The sequence below is a fragment of the Mercenaria mercenaria genome, chromosome 13 (assembly GCF_021730395.1).
Source record: "Mercenaria mercenaria strain notata chromosome 13, MADL_Memer_1, whole genome shotgun sequence".
In the NCBI taxonomy this organism is placed as follows: Eukaryota; Metazoa; Mollusca; class Bivalvia; order Venerida; family Veneridae; genus Mercenaria; species Mercenaria mercenaria.
The window spans coordinates 58,368,844-58,379,270 of NC_069373.1; the positions used below are offsets into that span (position 1 = coordinate 58,368,844).

At 36.0% G+C, this 10,427-nt stretch overlaps 1 protein-coding gene across 2 annotated transcripts; it reads left to right on the forward strand.

The window, feature by feature from the left end:
- The first annotated feature begins 64 nt into the window (after window positions 1-64).
- LOC128547956 (uncharacterized) lies at window positions 65-9,149 on the forward strand. Of its 2 annotated transcripts, XM_053521943.1 has the most exons (3): window positions 65-161; window positions 6,231-8,427; window positions 9,034-9,149. In XM_053521943.1, exon 2 carries the CDS (start codon window positions 6,703-6,705, stop codon window positions 7,513-7,515), a length of 813 nt encoding a protein of 270 aa, XP_053377918.1. In that variant the 5' UTR covers window positions 65-161; window positions 6,231-6,702; the 3' UTR covers window positions 7,516-8,427; window positions 9,034-9,149. The 2 variants fall into 2 exon arrangements, with proteins under 2 accessions (XP_053377918.1, XP_053377919.1); XM_053521944.1 differs by lacking the exon at window positions 65-161 and having other exon boundaries at window positions 6,152-8,427.
- The last annotated feature ends 1,278 nt before the right edge of the window (window positions 9,150-10,427 follow it).

A 10,427-nucleotide genomic window follows, 5' to 3' on the forward strand; every position in this document is an offset into this window, starting at 1 on the left:
GTATTGACGTTAATAACGTCATCTTCTAACGTTATCGTCATAGTTATTATTCCGACGTTAGAGAAATTAAGTCATATATGAAGTTAGCAGACTTTTTGACGAAATATGTAAATGTTTTTCTTAAATGTCTAAAGAAGGATTTATTCCTAACAGTGTAAAAGGTAAATCAATGGTATTTCACATATTTATTTACAATTTTCGTATTAATCGGTAGAATCAACGATCTGAAATGCTAAAAGACCTTGGTTGGATGAAACTTTCTGAAAGACGCAGTTATCAAACTGGAGTAATGTAATTATAAAAAAAAGTAAGCACCATCTGATATTTTATGAAATACAGATCTGTTGTACATAACGATGTTACAATTATACACAAATATCACACAGACTTCATGAAAAAGACATTTAGCATATGTACACCATTCCCGCATACCAGATGTTTACCATGGTTCCTCGGGTACCATGTCGATCATCTGATGAATGAGAATGATGTACACGTGCTAAAATATAAAAATTAATATAAATCTAAACTGTAACCACTTCATTTCGGCGAGTTTCTTATAAATTAGGTAAACTTGTTTTAAGATGATATAAGCAGCATATGAAATCATTCGTCTCCCTCTGATTCATATGGGGATGTTGGCAGTTATTTGTGGGGAACAGGTTTGTACTGGTACAAAACAGGAACACTGGTTAGGTTAACTGCCCGCCGTTACACAACTGAAATACTGTTGAAAAACTGCGTTAAAATCCAAAACACAGGATAAAAAGCGAGACATTTTATATAATCTAATCAAAACACTAAATACAAGTTTTTGTAAATAAAGAATTTTGTAAGCAGGAGAACAAGATAATTAAGAACAGTACAATGACAGATAACGGAATGTGTAGCTCTTTTCATTCTCTCTAGCATCGACTTAATAATAAGTACTAGTAATAGAATAAAATTAATATGGAAGCAGGAACATGTAATTTGTTTAAAGCAAATGGGTCTGACCACAAGTTTTACCAACATTAATGACGGCTCTTCCCTAACAAAGATAAGTAATAAAATGTTCAGTTCATAGTTCGTAATTTATGTGTAATATTTAAACCAAATGAATAAGAGAAAGAAAAAAAACAAGAATAAAATAACAAAAAGAATTTAGTAAAGCAAGAGAAACAAGAGCTGTCTCCATAGGATGACACATGCCCCCGATGGCACTTTGAATGAATAGTTATGGCCGATGTTAGAGTTTAGGACCTTTGACCTACGGAGCTGGGTCTTGCGCGTGACACGTCGTCTTACTGTGTCACACATTCATGCGTAGTTATTTTAAAATCCATGCATGAATGACAAAGATATGGACCGGATACGCCCATCAATGCACTATCATGAAAAATGACCTTTAACGTCTAAGTGTGACCTTGACCTTTGAGCTACGGACCTGGGTCTTGCGCATGACACGTCGTCTTACTGTGGTACACATTCATGCCAAGTTATTTGAAAATCCATCCATGGATGACAAAGATATGGACCGGACACGCCCATCAATGCACTATCCTTTAACGTCTAAGTGCGACCTTGACCTTTGAGCTACGGACCTGGGTCTTGCGCATGGCACGTCGTCTTACTGTGGTACACATTCATGCCAAGTTATTTGAAAATCCATCCATCGATGACAAAGATATGGACCGGACACGCCCATCAATGCACTATCCTTTAAAGTCTAAGTGTGACCTTGACCTTTTAGCTACGGACCTGGGTCTTGCGCGCGACACGTCGTCTTACTGTGGTACACATTCATGCTAAGTTATTTGAAAATCCATCCATCGATGACAAAGATATGGACCGGACACGCCCATCAATGCACTATCCTTTAATGTCTAAGTGTGACCTTGACCTTTGAGCTACTGACCTGGGTCTTGCGCGCGACACGTCGTCTTACTGTGGTACATATTCATGCCAAGTTATTTGAAAATCCATCCATCGATGACAAAGATATGGACCGGACACGAAAATTGCGGACAGACTGACAGACCGACAGACCGACAGACGGACAGACGGTTCAAAAACTATATGCCTCCCTTCGGGGGCATAAAAACATAACTATAAAGTAAGAACTTAATGAGTGATACTAGTATTAAATGCTCACAAGATCTCGGACAAGCTTGTTAATGGACAAGTTTGCTTCAGCTGTACAAGTGTTACTGCTCTTTAATGTGTCAACATTGCAACATTTCCAATTATTACTCAATACTAGAGCAATCTTTACTAACACAGAAAACGTATACGTGCAGATATGAAATAGGCAAACATCTCAGGCTGGCTACACTGAGTCGATGAATTTAAAAGAAGTACCTCTGGAAGCACAGAATGCATCCAAGCATATAATAATTGCAGACTCGCAGTCATTTTTATAGCAACACTGCTCCAATCGCCCCCTAACACAGGATCAAAAGCCAGACATTATTATCTAATCAAAACACTAAATACAAGTTTTTGTAAGAAGGAGAACAAGATAATTAAGATTCTAATATGCGTTTCTCTGTTAAGGTATTAGAGCACTAATAGTAATGTTTACAAAATGGCCTTTGCTTGGTATATTCTGAAAGGTAACCGTGTTTTGCACTATTTTGCAATTTTTAAACAACTTTTACCGTGCTGTTTTTTATAAATTTTGTATAACTTATGGTATCTCCTCAAGCTCAAGTACAGACAAATTTCAAAGTGATAGCCACTATCCAAAATGTGTGCAGAGAACTCATTTTACCATTAATTTTAATAAAAGAAACATCAAACTATTGGTAAACAATTATAAAACACAAAATAAAAATGTCAATATCATTCTTTCTATGGTGCCTCAAGTAAACGGATTTAATGAGACAGAATTCATACTTCAACATTGAAAAAATAATTTCTAATGCTGTGTTTTTGTTTTGAATTTTGCCTACTCCATTTAAAAATAACATTAGGACAGACGTAAAACCTACCTTAATTTCTTTCACAATATATAATCTAAGAGTGAAAGCAAAATAGAGAACGTTCACCGTGTGTAACTCAATATTTTTAAAGATGTGTAACTCTACCCCTTCTGTTTAAGTAGTAAATTCACTTTGAACACCAAGAAATCGCTTATAAGATTCATATTTTTCCATTTTTGTACAAGAAAACAATAATAAGTCTTGAAAGAAGTAAAAACTTACTAGAAAAAAAGGAAAATAAGGAAAAAAAAAATTGGTCCCATTCGGGCTTGAACCTACGCCCCCGAAGAATTGCTGTCAAAGTATGTTTATGGTAGGAATTGAATACTCTTCAAAAAGGGAGGTTCTCTATTAGTGATCTAATACCTTAAAACACTCTTACGCTAGAATGACGTCAATGTTTTTGTTGCGACCAAGAAAGAGTGCTTCTATATTTTATCTACTATTTTAGATTAAGGGCATATTAGAATCGAAATAATTTATACCAAAACCGTATTTTAACACTATTCATACACTCGGGCGGTAATATATCCCACAAATAATTTCACTCGGGCTGCGGCATCGTGAAATTATTACGCCCGACGTATTTATATAACCGCCCATCGTGCATAAATAAGTGTTAAAACACTCTTTTGCTATAAATCATTTCTTAAATAGAACGATATGAATCTACCCATGACAGGTATCGGAACGTGTAGCTCTTTTCCGACTTAAGCGGTACATGTACTAGTATTAAGTCGGTATTGACTGCATATGTGTTCAAACACTAACACTGAACACACTTGCTTCTATCATGTTTTTGGCCATACTAACTCTTCCCTTCTGCAGAAATATATATATATACATGAAGATATTGCTGATTAGGGACTTGCATCCCTTTTAATCACTACTAGGTTTTCCCGTGCAGAATAAGTACATGTAGTCCATATCTCTCTTCCCAGGCACCACGCGTGACCCTACGCATGGTACCCCATCCACGTATTTTAGCCAGTGCTTTAGAATCTGGCTATAGCTCTAAATCAACTTCAACGCGTTTGAGTTTTCCTTCTACTTCTATGTGACCGCATCGCACAAATATTCTGGACGTGTTAAAAATAGTCCCATATAGTATTTTTTTATAATCTTGGTATTGTGCGAGTGTGTGAGCAACTGAGGACTACTGTTTTACGACAAAAACAAGCAGCAACGTATTCTATAATAATTATGAACGTAATATTCCCGGAATCACTCCACTCTAGGGTTAGGGCTAATTTTAGGGTTTAGGGTTTGGGTTTTGGGTTTAGGATTTAGAGTTAGGGTTGAAATTGGCCCCATCCTAGTGCAATCTTAGTTTTACATAAAGTTGTATAGGGAAAGCTTTTAAAAATTGCTCGACGACAGGTTGAGACTTCAGGTGTATCGGTTGAAATATCACTCAATAAGAAGTGGCTATATCAGTTCTTTCAGGGCTTGATTTAACTTTAGCCATTATTATCAAAGAATCAGGAAATAGGTCATGTGAGTACTATTTTAAAGGCCATAACCCCGGAGTGAAGCAATCTTGCCTATCGAATTTGAGTTGGATGAGATGTTGTAGCCGTATACATTATACGTAAGTTTCTTAAACACTAGAGACGTCTGTAAGGTGTTTAGAAAAGCTCCAGCTTGAATAACTTCTATATAAGTCACTCAGAAGAAAGGTATTTTCAATAGTTGGAATTCATCTTACCCCATAATAGATACTCATACATAAGAAAATTGCATGGTTTATATGCAATGCATATATATAAATTACACCCTTGATTAATACTTCCGTAGCCTAGACTGAATATATATGACTAGAGTCCGTATCCTAGATTATGTACATGTACTGTTTGATACTGAATTATTTACTTTTATGGGTTAGGGAACTGTGTCTCTATATGTCAAGATTTTATATTGAATAAATTGAATTGTAAATATTTGTAAACACATCAAGTGCTCCAAGTCTGTTACGAATTTATTAAGCAGCTGTGTGTTACTGTTCACTCTCACATGTTAAAGTGAAATGTACTAATCATATGTTGTATTCATTGATTTTCGTAGCCCTATGTCATTTTGAGCGCTTTAGTTTTAAATATGCACTAAGAAATAGGCATTTGACAGCATATATCATTTTACATTTGGTATTTAGTACCTGGAATTTAGCATTTGGCAATTAACATAGCGCACTGGATTCCATACAGTCAATATTTGAATTTAAGCATTTGGCAAATAGCATTTCGCACTGACTATTTGGCATTTAGCATTTGGCAATTAGCATGGCACACAGGATTCCATACAGTCAATATTTGAATTTAAGCATTTGGCAAATAGCATTTCGCACTGACTATTTGGCATTTAACATTTGGCAATTAGCATGGCGCACAGACATTCCATAAACTACATATGGAAGGCTGTTGCGCCTTGTAATTGCCAAATGCTAAATGACAAATGGTTGATGCAAAATGTTATTCGCCAAATGCTTAATATAAAACATTGACTGCGAGAAAGTTATTGTCAAATGATAAATGTTAATTGTTAATTGCGAAATGCGAAACAAGCAATAAATGCCAAATGCTTATTGCTATTTGTTCTTATTCAAATAAAGAGCTGAATATATCAGTGAATGAATGCATCATTTGCATTGTCATCCGCTTTCGTTACATTACTTTGTCCCTGTTAAAAACTTTTGTTCTAAACATTTTAGAGTAAACAGTTTTGGTCCCATGTTATCATGACCGACATAAAGTCAGACTGGTTGAACATTATAATATATGTTGTTTTTTTTATTTCGTTAGTTTAAGAGATACGGATCACTAACTCATAAAGTAAAAGAACTTGACGATTAGTATTTATCATTTGGCAATAAGCATTAGCTATTTGACATTTAGCATTTTGGCATTTAGCATTCACTGTATGCATTTGGTATGTAGCAATGTTAAATATTTATCTCTTAAATTGGAATTTGGCAATATGCATGGCGCCTCGGCTTTCCATCCATAAGTGACTTAACTGTATACTTTGTACGGGGCTAAGATTTCTATAGAAGTCTACGGAACACTGACAGTTTTACTACAAATAATTAGAAAAATAGCAACGGGATTATCTTGAACTTAACATAATTCAAAACTAAGGTTTTAGAAACAAGGAAATGTAGATTTTATTTTTATTTTATGTTTTCTCATGGAAGTGTCAGATGTTTTCTGGAATAGAGTTGTAAAAATGTAAAATACTCGCTTTAAGTAAAAGTATATTTTTATTTTACAGACATGTCCACAACTCAACAAAATCTGAGGATGAACTTTTGACAGCTGATACAATGGAGTCATTTGTTCAAATTAGATAGTCTCAGTAAATGTAATTCACCCTCAATGGAACTTTCGGAGAATGCATTTATCGATGAACTGACCGAAGAGAATTTTCATGATACGTTGGAGTTAGATAAGCTTGCTCTTCAAGATTATCTCTCTTCCCAATTCAAAATTGAGAAAACTGCTTTTGCTCTAGCCGCCGGTCATTCGTCTATAGATATGCACAATTATCAAATGTTATTGCCCACATCAGTTAAAAGAGTTTCGATTCCTTCAGTACAGGTAAATAGCGAAAAGATTGGAAAATGCCCACTAAAAGTTTCGGGAATGCATCTACATCTATTTCAAAAATGCAATCATCCAGAATTTTACAAGCCAGTAGAATTTAAAAGGGGTCTGCCATCCTTACAGCAACAGGTTCAAAATGGATGACAAAGGCGCCAAAAAAGGCATTTCCAAACTGGATACACGTGATTGATACAAGTATCATGAAATTACCGGAGGATTTTGAAGATTTAAATCTACCTCGAGAAAAAGAATTCGAGAAAATTATCAAAAGCGCCCATCCAAAAGCGAGCAACAAGGATGATAAATCGGAAATAAAAGTCAGGTGTTTTGAAACGGAACACTCCGTAAACGGTGATGTAGGGTCCCAAACCAATTTAAATATCTATCACATCAATGAGCATGACCTAACAGCCAGCAATAATACTGAAGAGTCTGCTTATAGCATCACATTGAAGCTTCTTAAAGCACATCGGACATTTGCTGGTTACAGATCGGCTTGCCAGAATTTCGGCAGTATTGAACGTCAAACTGCTGAACTATTCAGATATCTCAGCAAATGGCAGAAGCCGCGAGATAGCATCAGAAAAGAAGGCACTGGAAGTCCCGTCGGTTCTAAAATGAACGTGAGCCGGACCAATGACAGCGTAATGCTTGAAAAAGAAATAGGAAATACAGATTTGTTTGCTGAAACTAGTGCTAGTCTCGATGGAAATTCTGCAGAGGAAGGTGCTCATAGAAAGACGGTTACTAAAACGGAAAACACGGAAGTACTTGACTATGGCATTGGTTGTTTCAAGAAAAATGAAAATGGCGTTAATATCAATGATTATATGATGACACATGATGACAGTAAATATCCTAAAACGATTGGCTACTGTGGCAGTAATGGCGGTTTTACTGTTCGTGAAAATACCTTGGCCCAAGACATGTACAGTTTGTTAAATCCGTTTTGAGGTGTATTCCACACATGTGGTGACGCCAAAATAGAGGAGAAAAAGTCCGGAGACAAGAAAGCAGGTGAAAAGATACAGACAACAAATTCAGTAGAAGCTGAAATAATTTCTGATGTTGTCATGTATGACACTTGTCAATATGAGCGAAGAAAGATGGATGAAACTCAAACCAGTCGGTACGCAGAAAGATGTACAGACTTGAAGGTGTTTTTGAACTTAGTTTGTTTTTCCAACTTTGCAGCAGAATGGATGAAAAGGATGCCGATGACGTGTTTAACATTGGTTCGTTCTTCCAGCTTTGCAGAAGAATGGACGAAATGGATACCGATGACGTGTTTAACATTGGTCTATTTTTCCAGCTTTGTAGTAGAATGAAGGAAAAGGAAGTTGATAAAGTTTTTGACATTGGTTCATTTTTCAAGCTTTGTAGCAGGCACGACGAGGGAATTGGGAACAATGATGTAGATTACGTGTTTGATCTTCGTTCATTTTTCCAGCTTTGTGGCAGATTTGATGAGAGAATGGATAAAAATGACGAAGATATCGTCTTTGACTTTGGCTTGTTTTTCCAGGTTTATAGTCACGTCGATAGAATGAATGAAAGTAATTTCACTGGCATGTTTGATATAAATATAAAAAAAGCATCGAAGATGTCAGGGCAATAGGAGAAATTCAAAATACCGGAAATGCGACTGATCCCGAGGACAATGAGGACATTCCAGTAGTTAGTCGTGAGCTAATCAATGCGTTGATGGCAAACTCTAGCACGAATACTGAGGACGACGAAATTACCGCTGAAGGACAGAACGTTACCATAACGGCAAACACACTTATAGCTGAAACCCAGGACTTTGGTGAAGATTCCGTTTTTGGAATTCTTGGAGTGTTTTGCAGAGGTGGTTTACATTCCTGGTGAGATTTTCGCTTTTCTGTGTAAACAAAACATGTTTTCCTTATGTTATGAATGAATAAATAAAATGAATAACCTTATTTATTAAACATTTGTTTACTTCTGTTTAAATTAATTGTCGGATTCGCTAAAAAATCTTACATTGTTTACCAATCTGTTAATGTCAGATTCTAAAACAGTTGTTAAAGGTTTATCGAAATATTTATATTTTGCAAACTTATGAAGAGAATGAACATATTGTCAATTCCATTGTATGAATTTAGTCCAACCTATATTTCACCATTCCTATGTAGTTTATTCTCGTTGTAAATCCATGTCTTCAGTCTATATATGTGTATATGTTTTTGCTATAAGCATATAATTGTATGTTTAATGCAATAAACTATTTGAGTTTAGCTGAGTTTATGAAATTGAAAGGAGTATAAAGGCGTCGGAACCGGATGCATAAACTTACATCATGTTGAGAAACACTAACTTCTAAAGGTGTTTTGTAATGTTCAGGGTTTATCAAATAAGACTTATGTTCTTAATTTTAAGATATATATTCCTTATAATAGGCACAAATTCAAAAGACTTCATATTCATGATGTTTTCCTTTTCTGTTATAGGGACAGAGGTATCATAGGAAACGACGTTTGATTTATGGATTAGTATCAGCAACAGAACAGATTTTGGCAATTATTTGCAGTGATAAAATTGTATCAATAGAATGATTTTAACCATCTTACATAGTTTGGTTGTTCTTTTAACGATTTCATACTAAAACATCTTTACATATCTCGGATTTCAAATTATGCCTTGCCAAAGATGATGCAGTATTGACTATTGTATCGAATCGAAAAATGCGATAGACAAAAGTTAACAAAACACACCCTTTACATTAAGCTTGTGAAATCTAAACATCGGTGGTAATTATGCCCAGGTTCTTTTACAACGGAGTAAAAACTATGACTATTGCATATGTAAAATATTCTATAACCGTATTTGTGGGACAGCATATTTATCTGTCGGACCGTGGCTTAGCTGCGAATCTTGGAGTCATGTAATAAACTTTGTACTTTTGTTGTTACAGTAAAATTTCTTTACACCAGTAGCAGAAAGCTGGCATTCTAAAATATTCCTTTAAAGTTTGAGTAACTCTGTTATTTAAGTAATGACGCCTCCTTCGAAGGAGGAGGAGGAGTATATTGTTTTGCAGATATCGGTCGGTCTGTCTGTCGGTCGGTCGGTATGTTTCCGGATGATAATTCAAAAACGCTTGGGACTAGGATCATAAAAGTTGATAGAGAGGTTGATCACCACCAGCAGAAGAACCATATTGATTTAGAGATGAGTATGTCAAAGGTCAAGGTCACAGTGACGCTGAACAGTTAAACCGTTTCCGGATGATAACTCAAAAACGCTTGGGTATAGGATCATGAAAGATGATAGGAATGTTGGTTCTTACCAGCAAATGACCCCTATTGATTTTAAGGTCAGTAGGTCAAAGATCAAGGCCACAGTGACCCTGAACAGTTAAACGGTTTCCGGATGATAACAACAAGAATGCTTGGGCCTAGAGTCATGAAAGTAGATGATCCATATTGATTTTGAGATCTGTAGGTCAAAGGTCAAGGTCACAGTGACCAGGAACAGTAAAGCGGTTTCCGGACAATAACTCAGGAACGTTTGGGCCTAGGAACAGGAAGATTGATAAGAAGGTTGTTAATGACCAGCAGATGACCCCTATTGATTTTGAGGTCATTAGGTCAAAGGTCAAGGTCACATTGGCCAGGAACAGTTAAACAGTTTCCGGATGATAACTTAAAAACGCTGGGCCAAGGATCATGAAAGTTGAGAGAGAGGTTAATAATGACCAACAGATGGCCCCTATTGATTTTCGGGTCAGTAGGTCAAAGGTCAAGGTTACAGTGATCCAAAACAGTTAAACCGTTTCCAGGCGATTACTTGAGAACGCTTGGGTTTAGGACCACGAAACCTGATAGGGAGATTGGTTATGACC